Source organism: Lolium rigidum, chromosome 7 (assembly GCF_022539505.1).
Source record: "Lolium rigidum isolate FL_2022 chromosome 7, APGP_CSIRO_Lrig_0.1, whole genome shotgun sequence".
NCBI classification, from domain to species: domain Eukaryota; kingdom Viridiplantae; phylum Streptophyta; class Magnoliopsida; order Poales; family Poaceae; genus Lolium; species Lolium rigidum.
The window spans coordinates 143,621,320-143,644,012 of record NC_061514.1 but is presented as its reverse complement, the minus strand read 5'-3'; the positions used below and the strand labels follow the sequence as shown (position 1 = coordinate 143,644,012).

Below are 22,693 nucleotides of genomic sequence, written 5' to 3'. Positions count from 1 at the left end.
CGGCGGTGCGGATTTGCATTGACTCAGCCGGCGAACCCGAGAATTCGCGATGCACCATGTCCCGGGCCACCATACGCGACGTTTTGGCCGCTTTCGTCGGGCTAGGTGGCCTCAAAAACGAGAAAAATAAAGTTTTGACATGCACCACGGAGGGACCAAAATCGTCGGTCATGGTACACCAGCAACCACGGCGCGACTTCAACTTCGTCGGCCATGGCAACTTTTCTTGTAGTGAGAGAGGCATTTTAGTAACATGAAAATTTCTACAACCATATTTTCCTCTCTCATAATAACTTTCAGTAGCATCATGAGCAAACTCAACAATATAACTATCACATAAAGCATTCTTATCATGAGTCTCATGCATAAAATTATTACTCTCCACATAAGCATAATCAATTTTATTAGTTGTAGTATATGAAAAGATTCCTTTCTCTCTCCTCTTTTTATCCGAATCTCAAAGCACAATGGACGGTGACGGAAACACCCACACCCATGCGTGGGTGTACAAAATCCACTCTCTGGGAGCAAATTCAACAAAGTAGCTATCATTATTATTCTCATCAAGTGTAGGAGGCATAGTATAATCACAATAAAATTTACTCTCCATAGTAGGTGGCGCCAAAAGACCACTATTATAATCATCACAAATAGGAGGCAAAGTATCATCAAAGAAAATTTTCTCCTCAATGCTTGGGGGACTAAAAATATCATGAAAACCAGCTTCCCCAAGCTTAGAACTTTCTATATCATTATCAACAATGGTGTTCAAAGCGTTCATACTAATATTACTACCGACATGCAAACAAGATTTCATAGGTTTTTTAATTTTCGCATCAAACAATCCATGTTTTAAATCGGGAAATAGAATAAGAAGCTCACTCTTGTACATTATGCCAAACTAGTGTAAACAAGAAACAACAAGATGCAATTGCGGGATCTAAAGGAAATAGCTTCGAGCACACACACGACGGCGCCGGAAAAATACTTTACACGGGACCGTAGTATGAGAGCCTTTTACCTTTCCTCCCGAGCAACGGCGCCGAGAAAAGTGCTTGATGTCTACGGGAGCTTCTATTCTTGTAGACGGTGTTGGGCCTCCAAGAGCGAGAGGTTTGTAGAACAGCGGCAAGTTTCCCTTAAGTGGATACCCAAGGTTTATCGAACTCGGGGAGGAAGAGGTCAAAGATATCCCTCTCATGCAACCACTGCAACCACAAAGCAAGAAGTCTCTTGTGTCCCCAACACACCTAATAGGTGCACTAGTTCGGCGAAGAGATAGTGAAATACGGGTGGTATGAATAAGTAGTAACAACGGCACCGAAGTGCTTTGCCCGGAGACGAGTAAACAAGCGTAGTAACGCAGCGGTAGTAACGCGGTAGTAGTAACGCTGTAAAACGATAAACAAGCAGCAATAGCAGTATTTAGGAACAAGGCCTAGGGATTAGACTTTCACTAGTGGACACTCTCAACATTGATCACATAACAGAATAGATAAATGCATACTCTACACTTTTGTTGGATGATGAACACATTGCGTAGGATTACACGAACCCTCAATGCTGGAGTTAACAAGCTCCACAATAATGCTCATATTTTAGTAACCTTTAGTGTAAGATAGATCAAAAGACTAAACCAAGTACTAGCATAGCATGCACACTGTCACCTTCATGCATATGTAGGAGGAATAGATCACATCAATATTATCATAGCAATAGTTAACTTCGCAATCTACAAGAGATCATGATCATAGCACAAACCAAGTACTAACACGGTGCACGCACTGTCACCTTTGCACACATGCAGGAGGAATAAAACTACTTTAATAACACATCACTAGAGTAGCACATAGATAAATTGTGATACAAAACATATTGCAATCTTAAAGAGATATAAATAAGCACCTCGCTATGCCATTCAACGGTGAATAAGTATTACGTGAAATATGGCCTAAGAGACCCACACGGTGCACACTGCTTGTCACCTTTACACACGTGGGACAAGGAGTCTCCGGAGATCACATAAGTAAAACTCACTTGACTAGCATAATGACATCTAGATTACAAGCATCATCATATGAATCTCAATCATGTAAGACAGCTCATGAGATTATTGTATTGAAGCACATAGGAGAGAGATGAACCACATAGCTACCGGTACGGCCCAGAGCCTCGATGGAGAACTACTCCTCCTCATGGGAGCGGCAGCGGTGATGAAGATGGCGGTGGAGATGGCAGCGGTGTCGATGGAGAAGCCTTCGGGGGCACTTCCCCGCTCCGGCGGGTGCCGGAGCAGGACTCCTGTCCCCGGATCTTGGCTTCGCGATGGCGGCGGCTCTGGAAGGTTTCTCTGGTTTTCGTCGAACGCCCAGGGTTTTTAGGTCGGGGGCTTTATATAGGCGGAGAGGCGGCGCAGGGAGGGCTTACAGGGGGCCCACACCCTAGGGGCGCCCCCTTGGCCGCGCCGGGTGTGGTGCAGTGGCCCTGCCCCCTCTCTACGGCGGTTCTCGTGTGTTCGGATGCTTCGGGTAAAATAGGAACACAGGCGTTGATTTCGTCCGATTCAGAGAATATTTCGTTACTAGGATTTCTGAAACCAAAAACAGCGAGAAAACGAGAGCTGGCACTTCGGCATCTTGTTAATAGGTTAGTTCCAGAAAATGCACGAATATGACATAAAGTGTGCATATAACATGTAGATAACATCAATAATGTGGCATGGAACACAAGAAATTATCGATACGTTGGAGACGTATCAATTGTCAAGGCCTGATGGGTTGCAAGTCCCTGAGGGTAAATTCTACCTTGGAGATGCTGGAAATGCATGCCGACCTGGTATTCTACCTCCCTTCAGGAAAACAAGGTACCACCTCAACGAGTTCTCTCCTAGGCACCAACCTCGGAATCCGAAAGAGTTGTTCAATCTGAGACACTCAAGCCTTAGAGTCACCATTGAGAGGTCCTTTGTTGCATTGAAGAACAGGTTCAAGGTCCTTGACCAGAAACCGTTCCACACTTTTGACACTCAAGTAAAGCTGGTCCTTGCTTGCTGCATTCTTCACAACTGGATCCTAGGTTGGGGTGAGGATGAGTTCTTCGAAGAGGTTATCACTTTTGATGAAGTAAAGACCGGCCATAGCGTGGACGCAGACGACAATGATGCCAGGAAGGAGAAGAGGCGAGAGTGAGCAGACGCAATGTGGGAAGCCAAATGCAACACCACCATCTGAGAAGAAGAAGTGAAGAAGAAGAACCCCCCTTTGATCCCCTGTTTCTCGAACCCCAATTTGATCACTGTATGTTGAACTACCCCGTGATGATAAATTACCATTCGTAGTAGCTAGGGGGCATCGTGTTATGAACTACCATTCGTACTAGCTAGGGCTGATTTCGTGAACTGCTAGCTTTATTAGTCTGCAACTGTCATGAACTGTTTTCTGTGTGATAGGAGGTGAGAGCATGGCAATGCTACCAGTTGTAGAGATGAGGTGAACCCTCCCACCCAGCAACTGTCGCCAGTGAGCCGCGATTCGAGCCCAGGCTAGCACATGCGCCCTAGATATTTTCGCGGGGTGTTGGTGGAGCCATACGTTGGGCGTATCTGACAGACGTCAGGTCATAGCTTCATGTATTCGTATTTCCTCTCATACACGAAAACGGGGCACAATATTCACGAGAACGTGGCACGAATCTTAAAGCGGGACGGGCGGGTGGATTCGACGCCGGCACATACCGACGCTGGTAGAATCGCCGGGTTCTACTACTAGCTATCTGGTCAATCCGGATGGACATAATCAAGCCAAAATTAATTAATTTTCTGATGAGATATAAGTAGGCACCAGGAAGCCAACCGATTGTATTTGTTCCCCCCAAAAAAGACTGAGTGTATATTTGTGTATTTGGGTCGTCGGAAAATACATTTACATTTGTAGCCGTCACAATTTCGCCTTGCGCCCGTATATGCCGTAGGCTACATATAGCTACACCTGCACCACAATACAGTCAATACTCACGTGTTGCGTCTCCCCGATCCCCTCCTCTCAGTGCGTCCCGAAGAGAGAGCCAGCGTCTTGACCCAGCAGGACGCCATGGGGTCCGCCGCAGCCGCACGGACGGCGGCCGCGATCCGCCGCGTAGCCCGCCTCCTCCGCCCCGCCGGTGCCCTCATCCACCCCGCGCGCCCGCTCCCACGCCCGGCAAGGTCCCTTCCCCGCCCCGAGCGCTACTTCCTCTGCTCCTCTACGCCCCGCGGGTGCCCTCCTCCGCCCCGCAGGACATCGATCCTGTTCGTGCGAGAGGTGGTGGGCTGCTCTCCGGTTCGCTACCATGGCGTCTTCCACCCCGCGCCTCCCCACCTCCGCCCCGGGTGTCCCCTCATCCACCCCGCGCGCCCGCTCCCGCTCCCACTCCCGTCAAGGGGCCTTCTCCGCTCCGAGCGCTACTTCCTCCGCTACGCCCCTACGCCCCGTGAGTGCCCTCCTCCGCCCGGCAGGACATCAATCCTGTTCGTGCGAACGGCGGTGCTCTGCGCTCCGGTTCGCGACGATGCCATCCACCTCCACGCGCGTCGCCTCCTCCGCCCCGGGAGTCCCCTGCCCCGCCCTGCGCGTTCCCAGCGACGCTCATCTACCACCGTGAGCGAACTGGCGCCCGCCGGATCGGAGGTAACATTTCCTGCTCGATATTCGTTTCGTTTGTTCCCTTCTGCCCTAGGATGCTACGAATTTGCTGGAGACGCGTCGGTATAGAGTAAAGCAAATTGTGCGTTCGCGATTCTCTAATGGTCCTGTGGCGGTCTTGTGGTTTTTTATCGGGATGCTATGTTGAATCAAAGCCCTACCCGTGTGTCCCAATGATTTTCTTGATAATTTTTGTACCATGCCCATGTTACAGATACTGGTTTAGTTTGGTGCGTTTGTAAGCAAGAAGGATTTATCATATGTATTATTTAGTTCTTTTCTGATTCCATCTTGAATTGTTGCCTGCCCAGGTTGTCTTCTGTTATATGGAATTTTAATTCAAACATATGAAATTGTACTTTCTGTTAGCTATTTGTTTTAGTAGAACTAGTGTGTGTTGGCAGGATTGTTAAGAGAAATCTGTTTGTTCTTGGCAAAATTGATTGACATTATTGCCAGGTTGTGGCTGCTAATGCCTGTAGCAGGTGAAGTAGCTAATGCCTGTAGCAGGTGTAATAATGAAAGAGGTTTCCATTTCCAACATTTCTAATTTGCTATGATCGACAATTGTAGTTTCGTTTCGACTATGATTTTACTGGCTTGTATGTTGTCTCCTGCTATGCTTGAACTAGTGTGTGTTGGCAGGATTGTTAAGAGAAATCTGTTTGTTCTTGGCAAAATTGATTGACATTATTGCCAGGTTGTGGCTGCTAATGCCTGTAGCAGGTGAAGTAGCTAATGCCTGTAGCAGGTGTCATAATGAAAGAGGTTTCCATTTCCAACATTTCTAATTTGCCATGATTGACAATTGTAGTTTCGTTTCGACTATGATCTTACTGGCTTGTATGTAGTCTCCTGCTACAGGCATTATGTAACTAATTTGCCATGATTGACAATTGTAGTCTCCACCGTGAACATGTAACTAAATAGCCTTAGCACAGCTGCATAGGAAAGCACCTTCTGTACAGAATTTGTCAAGTGCAGCTGTATGTAGACCATTGCCTTATAACTTTCTCGTAGGATTTGTAAAAGCACTATACTAGTGTGAGTATAGTACATAATAGAGTAACTTTGCTTTTTTCTACTTGGTTTCGTTTCATTGGGTTAATCTCAGTTCGTCTCTTGTTTTCTCATAACAGGACTGGAAGCAGTGCATGGAGAAGGTTACTGATCGCTTGGATTCAATTGAGGCGCTGACCAAGGAGAACTCTCTGGGAACAGCAAGAATTACTGAATCTATTGAGAAGATTGTTGAAAAGCAAGACCAGAAACCAAAACGAGACTGGGGATCTGTCACCGTCTACGGAAGGCCTCTGTAAGTGCTCTTGGCATATCTAACTTCGGTATATGAATTCCTGTTGATATGGACATGCAATACGACTCAAAGCCTATCTGAGTTACTGTTTGTTCTGGTCTATTCTTCCAGGAATTTACCAGGAGTAGTCTCTTTAGTTGTATCTATTGGCTCCAAGATCCTCGGATATTAAAGAGCTAATAAGGTATTAATTTCAGTCCGTTTCCTATAAAGTATAAACTGCCAGGTGCCATTTATTGTTTTCCTATGCAATGTCTGAGTAAGACGTGTTATTTTTGGCATTGCAGGATGTCAGGAAAAGCTGCCTTATGAATTAGTGACCAGAAGTTAATGTCTGTTGATACAATGCTATGATACGTACCCTTAGGAGAAGCTGCCCTTGTAATACATGCTGATATGATATTTTTTAGGCCTATGTTGAGGTCTATGTAGTTTTGCGTGGAGGATTCTGATGTGCTGTGTTCATACAATACTAAGTTCCTACTATGTTTCTTAGTTTGTTGATATTGAGGTCTACGAGGTGCCTCTGGAGGATAAAGCTGTTGTGTTCATACGATACTATGTTTGTTATTTGTTGATATCTTGGTTAAACTGAATATATTTTGTCATGGTCAATTTTTTCTTTTGGATATGTTGCTGTGGAGCTCCAGTTTGAGTAGTTTTGATCTTAGGAACCATAGCCGTAATCATGCACAATTTTTTAGTCAGTGTTCTATTTTTGCAAGTTCTGAACCGCCATATGGGATAGTAGTTGTGATCTCAATGTACTCCATCCCATAATATAAGACGTCATCTTATATTATGGAATAAAGTGGTACATTACTGTAATCCTGTTAAAAAAAGTGGTACATTACTGTAATCCTGTTAAAAAAATTGCGACATAGCAAAAACAAACTGTTGAGGCGTTGAGCCGCTTCCATCAATATAATCGTGGAGGGCGAATGTTGAATCCTGAACTTCACTATCACTGGACAGTGATTCTGAGCTGTACCATTCTACCGGCTAGAAACAGATAGTTGATTACGCATCACATCACGTATGTGCACTGCACGTATGAAATGTGATGATTGATGTAAATACATGCTTAAGGAAACAATATGAATTGACTAACATTTTTTCTGCGGTGGAAACAACTTGCAGCTATACTATTATGGAACAACTAGTAAGTTCGCACGTGCAACGCACGACCTTAACTAATACGACTTGCAATTATGAACATCTTTGTGCTTAGCAATTATGAAAAGAAATATTTACTTTCAGACTTGTGTACCTTTTTCGTCCGAACGCATGCATGCAATGTCCTCGTTTTGTTTGTTTGAATTTTGCCCACCAATTTTCCAATAATATATGTGTTACTATTTATAAAAAAATATATTCCATACCATTAGAAAATTTATTTGAATACGAATTCAATGGCATAACTTGCCTAATGTATAATCCATGTTTCGTTGGTCAAATCAATAATCAAACTTAGGTCACGACACCCAAATGGGGATGGACGGAGTATTTTTTTTATATGATGATGTAACTTTTTTTAACCATAGCTACGCTTATGCGAGCTACTGCTTTGTTCCCAGCTATTTGTCCCAAACATTGACTTAATGAACAAATAACCATTACCAGTAGAAGTGATGGACCAGCCAAGATTTAAAAAAAGTATAAAATGTGACCAAAATAAAAGTATATTGTCTTTTGAATTGTGGTGTGTAGAAGTTTTACTGAAGAGTGATGAAAATGAAGAGGAACTCCATAAATTGTGAATTGACAAGAACAGCCGCTCAAATAACTCATGTACTCAGATATTATTCATTTGTTAGTACTTATCAACAAGAATAATCCTAATCCATTAAGATTGTAAATGGGATTTGCTGGAACGTGATATGTCCTATTTACCGGTATACGTAGTCTGGTAATTGAAGGATAGAGTTCCTTGTACCGCACAACATTGGAGGTATGCCAAATATTAACAATCTTCTATTACTTAAATTCATGGTGGCCGTATATGAACATGAAGCCTGGCTGGCCTCTTGATTCCCATTTTCCCATCACCACCTATTTTCCTTGGTTCAACCCTGGTACAGAATTCAAGTCATGCCAAATTTAGGCATAATCTATGGGTGAAGACACGTATGACCAAAGTATATACACATGAGGGGTGGTTGATGCCATAAACGGAATCTGAAAGGACAAATGATACCAGGATATAAGCCCATATCACAATAGTTATGAAGGAAATATGCCCTAGTCGAAGAAGAATACTTGGCTACAATACATAGTCAACCCTTTCTGGACACATAGCTGAAATGGTTTCCAATGTATACAGATGTATATAACACTCTAACAGAAATTAACCCAAAATCCGATGCATACCTGACCTGCTTACCTTTAATGCTTCATCATGAACGAATGCAGTAGTAGCTATTCAGTCTTGACATTACAAGAGGGAAGCCTGTTCATATGAAACGAACAACCATGTAAGAACAAAAATTGACCTTTAAAATGAGAAGTTGACACATATACAACTGTAATATTATGTTCTTTAACACAAGGCTCACAGTTGATTATGGTTGCTTGGATTTTCTCACAAACAAATAATGAAAAACTATATCTAATAGGAAAAATGATATCATGGCATAAACCATCTCATAATAACGATGAAGAAACATGTCCTACTCGAAGAAGAATATTTACCTACTTGCACAAGTTAACTCTTTCTGGTCAAATAGCTGAAATGTTTCCCAGTGTATGCAGACGTCTAGTCTAGGCTAATATGTCCGCAACAATTAAAAAAGTCACATTCTGCAAGTTGTGTATTAACTTAACTCTCCTGGTCCTTATGAGTACCTTTTTTTTACCGAATATGCATCAAAATTCAGAGCTTTACAGATCCCAACATTGCTTAGAACATGTCCATCAGCAAGAGTTCAGAGATCTAAGATGGTCAGATCATCTTTGCCATCAAGTTAAAAAAACTTTTCTCCATGAGGTCTTTGGAAATAATGAACTCCTGCTCTCAAAAAACGATGATGTCGTTCAATGGAGTAGATGTAGACGAAATATATGATTGAGTGGAAGAATAATTAAGAACTCATACTCATCCCATGGAGGTCTACTGGATTAAACACTCTGAGCCAAACTCGAAGTTAAGCTTACCAGCATTACTCTGGGCCGTATAAATTATCATAATCCTGCATAAGATTGCACTGATTAAAATTTAAATCATCCAACAAAAAAAGGAATATAGATAATAATTGCTACTAAACTATGGGCAAGTTTGTACCGGAAAAGGTCATACCATCATGTCTGTTAAGACCACCTTGTAATTGTGCTATTCTGTTTGGATGAAGTTGGATTCATCCCAAACATTTATGCGCTGGTAGGAGGCTCGACGTGCAACTGCAGCTAATTTATTTCCTGCTCCGGCTAATTCTCCAGCAATAAATATAAGAGCTACGCAAATGGGTAATCTTCCATTATAAGAGGACACAGCCTGATCATTGAAACAAAGGAGAGAACACAATCTAAAAAAATTCTGCAGTTGTATAAAAAATGAGATATCCCCAAGTGGCTTTTCCTGTTAAAAAACACCAACAAAACCAGTTTGCGGGAACTGAAAATCACGTAGCTCCAAAGCTTCAGCTTCAGCGTGAATTACAAAAGAAGCAGTTCAGGTTGAGGCAATGTAAATATCTTGGGACTGCCCCTGCATATATGTGGATGAAGACTCTATTTCCTCCAAGCTGCTGCAACCCTGAAAGTTAAGAAGTAGTAGACAGAGAGTTATCCTTAAAAGCAGCATCTGCAAATACATTCCGGTAAATACATCAAGGTCTTATAATCTCCGGTAAATTAGCAAAATGGAAGGCATAACAAACTGGAACACATTTGATGATCTAGATCAAACATAAAAATGTAATAGTCATAGTGTTAGTTTTTTCTTGTGAGATGATAAGAGATAACCATTTGAAGACAATGTGAAAATAATTTAAGTAGCATTAGCTGAGATACTATAGGAATTATTTTCATTTTTCACATCATGTCTAGGCTTTGAGCAATATTTAGAACTACAAAATCTGCTGCACACCTCAGTCACACACCTCAACTTACAGAGTCAAACAAACAGCTCATAATTAGCTAACCCTCCGCCTGTTGGATTACGTATCTTGTCAACCCCTGCAATTTGGAGAAATGAAGCGTTGGTTTTAGATGCTGGTTATAAGTTGACCTGCTAGGTTTTGTTTGGTAACAATATCTAGAGTTAATAAATCTCCTTTTGTTTTCAAATTCAATTCCATGCCCTCAACCTGCATCAGAAACATATTACATATAAGACATATTTCCAGTTGCATTTTTTTCCGCGTTCTTAGGCCAGAATTGGAAGTAACCTAGAGGCATGAATACTATTTCTTTTCCAATATAAGTTGAATCTACAAGCCGATCAAGACGCAACCGTGTACTACACGAGAGCGTGTCTGCGCTGCCGTGGGAGTGGGACGATGGGAGGACGCGTTATGGGCCTATTTCTGGTGGAAGTTGGATTTTGATGGCAATGGCCCAGTGGCCTACGCGAACGCGATGCTGCTTCTTTTTTTTCTTTTGGGACAGCAGGATCTGATCTGACACCGTATGTGATCTAAACAGAAATAAGGAGATGAGAGACCAGTACACGTACAAAACCGTGCACTGATCATAATCTGACGTACATGAGCATGCTACGCACTTGCTTCATTCAAGTACAGTACAAACGAACTAAAATAGCAGTCACCATGTCCAAGCTTGATGCAGAATTGAAACTCTACAGCGAGTCTACCAAGGAAAATCAACACAAAGCACCATGGGCGGAGCTCTTTGGGTACATGGGTGTACCCCATTATTTCTGAAAAAAAAAATCCGATATGTATGTATATACATGTATCTGGAAATAATTAGAAAATTGAGTGTGTCATACATTTTGCCTAGTGAGAAACAAGGAAGCCAATTCTGTACAGTCGGCTCACCTGCATGTCCGGTCAAAATGTGATCTGGTGGTGTGCCCGAAGTTAGGAATTCAGAAGGGCCAGGGAACATCCCACAACCATATAGCATTTCATGGATCTGCTTTTTCTCGGCCTGCTATTTCTGGTATCTACTGTAAATGTACCATCGGATACATAAATATTTATGCAGCAGGTTTCCTTCTGTCGGTTGATTGTTCTCTGTATGAAGTTGCAACATGCAGGAGTCTCATCAGAAATTATTGTATCTGAACTGACAACAAAGCTATGCAAGAATTTCATAGTGTACAAAATTAAAAAGGGTAATCAGCAAAGAGACATCACGTGCATCGGACCTCTGAAACGCATGCTGCCGGCGGCCGCCGGAGATGGAGGCAGGACGGTGCGGGTGCCGATCCTTATCCGTACGCGGGTGACCGACGCTGCTGCGTGACTGCGTCACGTTGAGGGCACCTTTGCCCGTTTCACGTTGAGGGAGGCAGGGGATTCCCCGAAGCTGAGGCGATGCGGCGAAGCCGGCGAGAGGGCTGCTTCGGCGGCAGGGTAGGTGACTGCGATGGCGAGAAGGAGTGTTTGGCGGCAGGAGAAGGCGACGGCGAGAGGACAGCTCCGGCGGCAGGGTAGGCGACAGCGACGGCGAGAAGGAGTGCTCTGGCGGCAGGAGGAGGAGGCGGCGGCGAGAAGGAGTTCTCCACCGGCAGGAGGAGGCGACGGCGAGAGGAGTGCTTGTGCGGCAGGGTAGGCGACGGCGACGGAGAGAAGGAGGAGGCAAAGGTGTGGGGAGTTCGTGCTGATGAACGGTTCCATCGGTAAGTGGAGAGCAAACATGGCGAAAAGCTAGGGCATTGGATGTGATCCGCTTCCGTCAAACATGGAGAAGATCTGAGCCATTGGATATTTTGACTGAACGGCTGGGATGTGTTGGATCAGTCCCTCTGGGTCTTTTATTAGTAGAGATGAGGGAGGCAGGGGATTCCCCGAAGCTGAGGCGATGCGGCGAAGCCGGCGAGAGGGCTGCTTCGGCGGCAGGGTAGGTGACTGCGATGGCGAGAAGGAGTGTTTGGCGGCAGGAGAAGGCGACGGCGAGAGGACAGCTCCGGCGGCGGGGTAGGCGACAGCGACGGCGAGAAGGAGTGCTCGGCGGCAGGAGGAGGAGGCGGCGGCGAGAAGGAGTTCTCCACCGGCAGGGAGGAGGCGACGGCGAGAGGAGTGCTTGTGCGGCAGGGTAGGCGACGGCGACGGAGAGAAGGAGGAGGCAAAGGTGTGGGGAGTTCGTGCTGATGAACGGTTCCATCGGTAAGTGGAGAGCAAACATGGCGAAAAGCTAGGGCATTGGATGTGATCCGCTTCCGTCAAACATGGAGAAGATCTGAGCCATTGGATATTTTGACTGAACGGCTGGGATGTGTTGGATCAGTCCCTCTGGGTCTTTTATTAGTAGAGATAGAACGTGTCCCAAACCAAAACTCCTTTTTTCCCCTCAAATTCGTCTTCAAAATCTGTAGTACATTCAGCAAATCTTAAAATTTAAAGCTCAAATCTACCAGTCCATCCACTTTCGTAGCCTTTTCTGATGTACGGAGTATCTTTCTATTAAGAAGAGTTCGCTACCGCATGGACGACCTGTCCGATGAAGATCCGCTGCGAGTAGCAGATATACGAACTCTCCAAGCCACCACCCATCCTGTTCATAAAGAAGAAAGCCCGGGCCTACCACCAGCACCAAGGGCGAGAGGTGGCTGTAGGTGCACTGCGCGGTCAAGAACATAAACGAGCGCGAGAAACTTACCATGGTCGACGACGACCACACACATGACCATGTCTAGCGTGCACACCTCCGGGATTTGGACCACAAATCCGCATGACCACCAGGTCGAATATGAAATCTCGGTTACCGGTGAGAGGATGTCGAGCAGCCATGGCCGCGCGGACCAGGAAGGCACCGGACTGAAACCTGAATCCTCAGAGTAGGGGAAATCGACGCCGACGGCGAGAAATCGAGACGGAAACATTGGCATCGGCCACGAGGAATCGAGATGGAAAACTCGTTGCGGCGGCGAGGAATGGGGTAGAGAAGGTCTCAACAGATGACGGCGTGGCCAGAAGAGCGTGCGTATGTGAGGCTTTTGCGATGCGATCGAGGGGCCGATATCAATTTCTGATGGACTCGGTTTTTTTGAGAGAATCGTGATGGACTCGGTTGAGGACACCTGTGACGGACGGCAACCAACTGCTACCGCGAGCTACCCAATCGGGCCAGGCCATACAACGGACGAAACGTTATTTTTTTCACTTTGCGGTGGCAGGGCTGTAATTTTTGTACGAATAATAGGGGCAAAAACAGACGGACCAACAAGAAGTTCTTTTGCTTTTATTATTATTATTATTAATTATTATAGGTATAGGTATTAGGTATTAGGTATAGATACAGATACAAATAAACACCGAATTCAGCTCCAAAAAAACTCGATTGACCCATTAACATTACTTGATAGGTAAGAAAAACGAAACATGTCCAAAAAGAAGATTGATCCCTAAAAAAGAAAAAGCTCCGCCAAAGCCCATCGAAGTTAGAATCAAATCTCCGGAGGTTAGAATAACCTTATAAATTTTAAAAACTGAAACAAAATCTCACCTAAAGTGCGATCCTAAGATTTTAGAAAGCACTTTTTCCTCAGACATAAGCATGGTCCATAATATGGCGCCCATAAATATATAGTCGTCATATATTCTCTATAAATCATGTATGATCGATCAGAGTCTATTTTTAAAGGAACATCCTGGGGGACTCTCACATGGTAAAATGAATACTAATATTTTTTAGCTAACATATGGCATTTATTAGCATTGCTTTTATGAAGATGATTAATTTGTAAGTGTGCATGTACCTCAAAAATCTTTGTTGATCCACTAACAATTTAAGATAATATATTAGATTCCATGTAAAAATAAAAGTTTGCTCAAAGCCGTCGAAGTTAAAATCAATTCTTTGAACATTAGAACCATATTATTATTGCATAAGATAAACAACAAATTTATTTCTCATTCACTATCAAAACAATATAGATGGTGCCCTCGCATTTGCGGGCAATGTGCTAGTTTGACTAAACAGCAAAATGCATCATCTAATTAATCATCAAAGTTTCCTAAAGTGCACAGTGCATCAGCAAAATCAAAATAGTGTAAACATCACAATGCATCAGCAAAATCAAAATAATGTAAACATGACAATGCATCAGCAAAATCAAAATAATGTAAACAACACAATGCATCAGCAAACTCAAAATAATGTAAACAGGACAATGCAAAAACACCAGAAAAATAGGACACACCAACGGAAGGCAATCTCGCATCTACAGTAAAAATTGCTAACGTGTCAACACGATTGGAGAAAAAGGGGACCCAAAACGCTATGGTAACATCAGATGGGGTTAGCTTTGATATAGGTAATAAAATGTAAACAGCACAATGCATCATCTAAGTTGACAGCAAAATTCTTCATCGAAATTTCCCACACTGCTCAAGGAATCAGAAAAATTACCTAAAAAGCTAAAAGAGCAAAATGTATCATCAGAGTAAAATATATGTAAACTGTACAATGCATCATCCAACTTTTGGATAAAAGAGCAGAGAGCATTAGCTAGGTTGACAGAAAAAATAAAAAAAAATCACCATGAAAAATTTGTGAACAGGACAGTGCATCAGAAAAATTACTACCTAAAAAGCATAATGAATCACCCAAATTACATAAGAAGCAGAATGCATCATCAAAAATACAAAAACATCTCAATGCATCATCACGTCTGGTTTGGGCAAAAACCCCAATCCACCAGATCTAACCTCATTGCAGTTGGGGAAGGTAGAATTTACAAAGGGGTTGACGAGTCATGATCATATGCAACAAGCGCCGCCTTAGATGAAGTCTCCATCCAAGCTCTCGACGCGTTCAAAGCAGCCAGCTTTGAAGCCTCCGACGGTTCTCCCGGCTGCGCCGCCAAAACTCTCGAAGCACGCGCCAAGACTTTCCAACAAAATACCGCTAAACCTCTCTACTCTCCGGAGGTTGGAGATGTACATACCTGCGAAGATCGATGCAGTGGTGCTTGACGGTGGTGCGTCGGGGACAGGGGAGAACTCGGTGGGGAGAATGGTGGCGCGGCCCAAGACGGCGGCGCGGAGAGGGGCGACGGTGCGGTCATCGAACCTCGGCGGACAGTATTTTCTATAGATATGAGAAGAAGAATAAAGTCTGGTCGAATGAGGCAGCGCGACCGGCAGAGTACAACCGAAGGCTACTAGTACTACCTTGGAGTACTGTAGTAATATAATATAATAAAAATAATGGCCTTGTTTAAACCACTCTTGTCAGTGTGGCATCGCGTCCAAATTTAATGCATTTTGTGGAAATCAGAAGCTGTAAAAACTCTCATATATAGCATTCACCGACACTTTCCAACAAAATGTCGCTTCAAGACCAGCATCGAGCGTTTATCATCTCCATTTCCTAGAAAAACCACTGACTTACTTACACTACAATCCCCAAATAAAGGTGTTATATCGAACAAAATGACGTATGCACCTCTACTTGCCGGAGGTTGGAGATGTACATACATGTGAAGGTCGGTGACGGTGGTGCGTCGGGGACGGGGGAGAGCGCGGCGGGAGGATGGTGGCACGGCCCCAAAAGGCGGCTTAGAGAGGGTCAATGGAATGGTGATCGAACCACGTCGGACAGCCTTTTATAGTAGTAATGCCTCCATCCCAAAGCTTAAAGCTAATTTATTGAAAAGTCAAACCAGGTAAAGTTTGACCAAACTTTTAGAACAATCTATCAACAAATATAATATTTTGTAGATACCGTACATAAACTAATTTCATTATCTATTTAATGATATTAATTTTGTATTTTGCATGTTACTGATATTTCGTAAAAGCTTAGTCAAACTTGACATAGTTTGACTTTCTAAAAATAATAAATCCTTAAGCTTTGGAATGGATGGCGTATATGCGTAGAAGACATTCTGGTCAAATGAGCTAGGCAGCGCGGCCAGCAGAGCACAAGTACAAATAAAATATAATTGTTGCAAAATATCATCATATAAATAGATCGAACATTATGTCATAATGGAACAACCTAGCGATCAATATTACACACTAGGAGCAACACCATATAACTGATTCAATAAACGTCATCCTCCAGCATGCATCTATGCCTAAAAAGTCCACCTTCCGGTTAGCATCCGCACCCCTTCCAGTATTAAGTTGCAAACAACAGATAATTGCATTAAGTATTGTGCGTAATGTAAATAATACAAATATCCTTAGACAAAGCATTGATGTTTTATCCCTAGTGGCAACATCACATCCATAACCTTAGGGGTTGCTGTCACTCCCCCAGATTCAATGGAGACATGAACCCACTATCGAGCATAAATACTCCCGCTTGGAGTTACAAGTATCAACTTGGCCAGAGCCTCTACTAGCAATGGAGAGCATGCAAGATCATAAACAACACATATATGATAGATCGATAATCAACTTGACATAGTATTCCATATTCATCGGATCCCAACAAACACAACATGTAGCATTACAAATAGATGATCTTGATCATGATAGGCAGCTCACAAGATCTAAACATGATGGCATAATAGGAGAAGACAACCATCTAGCTACTGCTATGGACCCATAGTCCAAGGATGAACTACTCACGCATCAGTCCGGAGGCGGGCATGGTGATGTAAAGCCCTCCGGTGATGATTCCCCTCTCCGGCGAGGTGCCGGAGGCGATATTCGAACCCCCGAGATGGGGTTGACGGCGGCGGCGTCTCGCAACTTTTCTCGTATCGTGGCTCTCGGTACTAGGGTTTTCGCGACGGAAGGATTATATAGGCGAAGGGGCAGAGTCGGGGGACGCCCGAGGGGCCCACCCCATATGGCGGCGCGGCCAGGGGTGGGGCCGCGCCCCCCTATGGTGTGGCCGCCTCGTTGACCCTCTTCGTCTCCTCTTCGGTGTTCTGGAAGACTCCGTGGAAAATAAGACCGTGAGCTTTTGTTTCGTCCAATTCCGAGAATATTTCCTGTGTAAGATTTCTGAAACCAAAAACAGCAGAAAACAGGAACTGGCGCTTCGGCATCTTGGTAATAGGTTAGTACCGGAAAATGCATAAAAATGATATAAAGTGTATATAAAACATGTGAGTATTGTCATAAAACTAGCATGGAACATAAGAAATTATAGATACGTTTGAGACGTATCAAGCATCCCCAAGCTTAGTTCCTACTCGCCCTCGAGTAGGTAAACGATAAAAAGGATAATTTCTGAAGTGACATGCTACCATCATAATCTTGATCAATACTATTGTAAAGCATATGAGATGAATGAAGTGATTCAAATCAATGGTCTATAGTTTGTTAACAAATAGGTAATGACTAAACAACTGAATCATATAGCAAAGACTTTTCATGAATAGTACTTTCAAGACAAGCATCAACAAGTCTTGCATAAGAGTTAACTCATAAAGCAATAGATTCTTAATAGAAGGTTTTGAAGCAACACAAAAGAAGATTTAAGTTTCAGCAGTTGCTTTCAACTTTCAACATGCATATCTCATGGATAATTGTCAACACAAAGTAATATGATGAGTGCAAATAAGCAAGTATGTAAGAATCAATGCACACAGTTGACACAAGTGTTTGCTTCTAAGATAGAAATAAGTAGGTAAACTGACTCAACATAAAGTAAAAGAAAGGCCCTTCGTAGAGGGAAGCGAGGATTACTCATGTGCTAGAGCTTTTTATTTTGAAAACATGGAAACAATTTTGTCAACGGTAGTAATAATTCATATGTGTTATGCATAAAACCTCTTATAAGTTGCAAGCCTCATGCATCGAATACTAATAGTGCCTCGCTCCTTGTCCTAATTAGCTCGGATTTCCATGGATTATCATTGCATTACATATGTTTCAACCAAGTGTCACAAAGGGGTACCTCTATGCCACCTGTACAAAGGTCCAAGGAGATAAATCGCATTTGATTTCTCGATTTTTGATAGATCTCAACTTGAGGACATCCATACCGGGACAACATAGAAAACAGATAATGGACTCCTCTTCTATGCTTTAAGCATTCAACAACAGATAATATTCTCATAAGAGATTTGAGGATTAATGACCAAGCTGAAACTTCCACCATGATACATGGCTTTGGTTGGCGGCCCAATGTTCTTCACTAACAATATGCATACTCAAACCATTTAACTCATGGCAAATCTCCCTTACTTCAGACAAGATGAACATGTATAGCAACTCACATGATATTCAACAAAGGTGTGACAGGTTGATGACGTCCCCAGATAACATGGTTACCGCTCAACAAGCAACTTATAAGAACTAAGATACATAAGCGACATATTCTTTACCACAATAGTTTTTTAGGCCACTTTCCCATGAGCTATGTATTTCAAAGACAAGGAATGAGTTTTTTAAAGGTAGCACGCAAGAAATTTACTTTGGAATGGCAGAAAAATACCACATAGTAGGTAGTTATGGTGGACACAAATGGCATAAGTTTTGGCTCAAGGTTTTGGATGCACGAGAAGCATTCCCTCTCGGCACAAGGCTTTGGCTAGCAAGGTTGTTCGAAGCAAACACAAGTATGAACCGGTACAACAAAACTTACATAAGAACATATTGCAAGCATTATAAGACTCTACACTGTCTTCCTTGTTGCTCAAACACTTTTACCGTGAAAATATCTAGACTTTAGAGAGACCAATCATGCAAACCAAATTTCAACAAGCTCTACGGTAGTTCTCCACTAATAGGTTTAAACCACATGATGCAAGAGCTTAAACATGATCTACTTGAGAGCTCAAAACAATTGCCAAGTATCAAATTATTCAAGACAATATACCAATTACCACATGAAGCATTTTCTGTTTCCAACCAAATAGCAATAAATGAAGCGGCTTTCAACTTTCGCCATGAACATTAAAAGTAAAACTAAGAACACCAGTGTTTAATATGAAAAAGCGGAGCGTGTCTTTCTCCCACACAAGAAATGCTAGGATCCGATTTTATTCAAACACAAATAAAAATAAAAGCACACAGACGCTCCAAGTAAAACACATAAGATGTGATGGAATAAAAATATAGTTTCACTAGAGGTGACCTGATAAGTTGTTGATGAAGAAGGGGAAGCCTTGGGCATCCCCAAGCTTAGATGCTTGAGTCTTCTTGAAATATGCAGGGATGAACCACGGGAGCATCCCCAAGCTTAGACTTTTCACTCTTCTTGATCATATTATATCATTCTCCTCTCTTGATCCTTGAAAACTTCCTTCACACTCGGACTCAAAACAATCTCATTAGAGGGTTAGTGCATAATCAAAAATTCACATGTTCAGCAAGGATACAATCATTCCCAACACTTCGGACATTACCCAAGGCTACTGAAATTTAATGGAGCAAAGAAATCCACTCAAACACAGTAAAAGAGGCAATGTGAAATAAAAGGCAGAATCTGTCAAAACAGAACAGTCCGTAAAGACGAATTTTTTTGAGGCACTTAACATGCTCAAATGAAGAATCTCAAATTGAATGAAAGTTGCGTACATATCTGAGGATTACTCTTGAATTTTTCCAGAATTTTTAGATTCTCCTACAGAGAGAACAGCTCAAATTCGTGACAGCTAAAAATCTATTTCTGCGCAGAAATCCAAATCTAGTATCAACCTTCTATCAAAGACTTTACTTGGCACAACAATGCAATAAAGTAAAGATCGAAAGGTATTGCTACAGTAGTAACAAGCACCTTGACTCAAATATAAAACAAAAAATTGCAGAAATAAAATAATGGGTTGTCTCCAATAAGCGGTTTTCTTTAATGCCTTTCAGCTAGGCGCAGAAGATTTTAATGATGCTCACATGAAAATAGAAAATGAAGCAAAAGGAGCATCAAGAAGAAAATTCGAAACACATTTAAGTCTAACCCGCTTCCTATGCATAGGAATCTTGTACACAAATAAATTCATGAAGAACAAAGTGACAAGCATAGGAAGATAAAACACGAGTAACTTCAAAATTTTCAAAGCATGTAGAGAGGTGTTTTAGTACCATGAAAATTTCTACAACCATATTTTCCTCTCTCATAATAATTTCCAGTAGCATCATGAACAAACTCAACAATATAACTATCACATACATCATGCTTTTCATGATCTATAAACACATAATTTTTATCAAGCTCAAAAATAGTGGGATCAAAACTTTCAAACCCACTTTTTAAAAATCTATAACAAGATGATTGATCATTCTCAAGAGATATGGGACTCCTAGATAAAGTCAAGACCTCTCCAATCCCATTTTCATTAGTAGTACAATTAATATTATCAAGTAACATAGGACCATCATCTAGAGCTTTATCATAAACATTTGCTAAGCAAAACTCTTTAGTACCATGCATTTCGATATCGGGCACAAACAAAGCATTATCATAAGATTTATCAAAATAGCATGGATTATCATAGATAAAAGTAGCATAATTATTCTCACAAGTTTTACTCATAGGGAATATTTCAAGAGAATCCACAGGAACATAACATTCATCCTCCTTTGGTAAGCATGGAGGACAATCAAATAATGTAAGAGATAAAGAGTTACTCTCATTAGAAGGTTGGCATGGGTAGCTAATCCATTCTTCCTCCTTTTGTTCATCACTCTCCTCCTCTTTTTCATCCAATAAGCTTTCAGGTTCATCAATTTCTTCTTTCACAGGTTCCTGCAAATTGTGAGTGCATTCTTGTGCATGAATGAGTCTCTCTTTATAATCAATGATACAATGATTATTGCTGTAATGTTCTATGCAATAATCAAGGATAGAAGAGACATAATCTTTAAGGTCCTTACAAACAATACAAGTTTCATAATTTTTAGCCATGAAGGATTCTATCTCAGAGGCTCCCATAAATAAAACAAATTGTTCTACTTCTTCGAACCCAAGATGAATATAGTTATTCCAATGATAGTTCACAATTAAAACTTCTTCACTAAAGCCACATTGGAATTTAAGATGTTTAGTATCCTGTTTAGAGCAACAGTTTATATCATAGCGTTTAAGCAAGATTTTAGCAATTGTATTCAATTTTTCTAACACGGCACTCATGACTTTACCCTTTATTGATTCTCTATAATTCATATATAATTCTATAAGCTCCATAAAGGTTGTGGGTTCTTCCATAACAACAGTTTTTAATTTTTCGGTTTTTCAATTTTTTATGGATTTTCGGGTATATAAGAAAAATAAAACAAGACAAAAACAAACTAGACAAAAGTAAACTAAGCAAAATAAAATAAAATAAAAACAGAGAGAGAGGTAGAGTGTACTCCCCAGGTGAACTTAGGGAGAAGCATGATGAAATAAACAAGGGTAAACCGATTAAGTAAATGCGAATAACTAATTTTTTTGTGTTTTTGATATAAAGAAAGCAAACAAGATAGAAAATAAAATAAAGCAAGACAATAAACAAAGTAAAGAGATTGGGTGTGAGAGACTCCCCTTGCAGCGTGTCTTGATCTCCCCGGCAACGGCGCCAGAAAAAGTTGCTTGATAACGCGTGAAGCACACGTCCGTTGGGAACCCCAAGAGGAAGGTGTGATGCATACAGCAGTAAGTTTTCCCTCAGTAAGAAACCAAGGTTATCGAACCAGTAGGAGATGAAGGCCACGTGAAGGTTGTTGGTGAAGGAGTGTAGTGCGGCGCAACACCAGGGATTCCGGCGCCAACGTGGAACCTGCACAACACAATCAAAATACTTTGCCCCAACTTAACAGTGAGGTTGTCAATCTCACCGGCTTGCTGTAAATAAAGGATTAAACGTATGGTGTGGAGAATGATGTTTGCTTGCAAAGCACAACAGAGAATAATGATTGCAGTAGGTTGTATTTCAGATGTAAAAGAATGGACCGGGGTCCACAGTTCACTAGTGGTGTCTCTCCAATAAGATAAATAACATGTTGGGTGAACAAATTATAGTTGGGCAATTGACAAATAGAGAGGGCATAACAATGCACATACATATCATGATGACTACTATGAGATTTACTTAGGGCATTACGACAAAGAACATAGACCGCTATCTAGCATGCATCTATGCCTAAAAAGTCCACCTTCGGGTTAGCATCTCGCACCCCTTCCAAGTATTAAGTTGCAAACAACAGACAATTGCATTAAGTACTGTGCGTAATGTAAACAATACAAATATCCTTAGACAAAGCATTGATGTTTTATCCCTAGTGGCAACAGCACATCCATAACCTTAGGGGTTGTTGTCACTCCCCCAGATTCAATGGAGACATGAACCCACTATCGAGCATAAATACTCCCTCTTGGAGTTACAAGTATCAACTTGGCCAGAGCCTCTACTAGAAACGGAGAGCATGCAAGATCATAAACAACACATATATGATAGATCGATAATCAACTTGACATAGTATTCCATATTCATCGGATCCCTGATACGTCCAATTTGCATCACTATTTTATATCATAATTTGCTGTTATTCATTGATATATTTCATATTGGGACACAATACTTATGTTATTTCATCTATTTTGCATGTTTCATGATTATTTGGAGATCGCACACCGGAGTCAGGATTCTGCTGGAAAAAGCACCGTCAGGATGCAATATTTCGGAAGATCA

General features: G+C 41.9%; 1 protein-coding gene and 1 long non-coding RNA gene across 4 annotated transcripts; one reads left to right on the top strand and one right to left on the bottom strand.

Moving 5' to 3' along the window:
• The first annotated feature begins 4,088 nt into the window (after positions 1-4,088).
• LOC124672110 (wiskott-Aldrich syndrome protein family member 1-like) lies at positions 4,089-6,585 on the top strand. The gene is made up of 4 exons (XM_047208393.1): positions 4,089-4,664; positions 5,819-5,994; positions 6,106-6,178; positions 6,282-6,585. Exons 1-3 carry the CDS (start codon positions 4,089-4,091, stop codon positions 6,164-6,166), a joined length of 813 nt encoding a protein of 270 aa, XP_047064349.1. The 3' UTR covers positions 6,167-6,178; positions 6,282-6,585.
• A 1,139-nt stretch (positions 6,586-7,724) lies between these two features.
• On the bottom strand, positions 7,725-10,364 carry LOC124676383. 3 transcript variants are annotated; one of them, XR_006993600.1, is made up of 3 exons: positions 9,290-10,364; positions 8,365-9,182; positions 7,725-8,066 (listed from the first exon to the last, which is right to left on the bottom strand). It is a non-coding gene; the product is annotated as an uncharacterized LOC124676383 (long non-coding RNA). The 3 variants fall into 3 exon arrangements; XR_006993599.1 differs by having other exon boundaries at positions 7,725-9,001; positions 9,148-9,182; XR_006993598.1 differs by having other exon boundaries at positions 7,725-9,182; positions 9,290-9,745; positions 10,102-10,364.
• Positions 10,365-22,693: the final 12,329 nt, after the last annotated feature.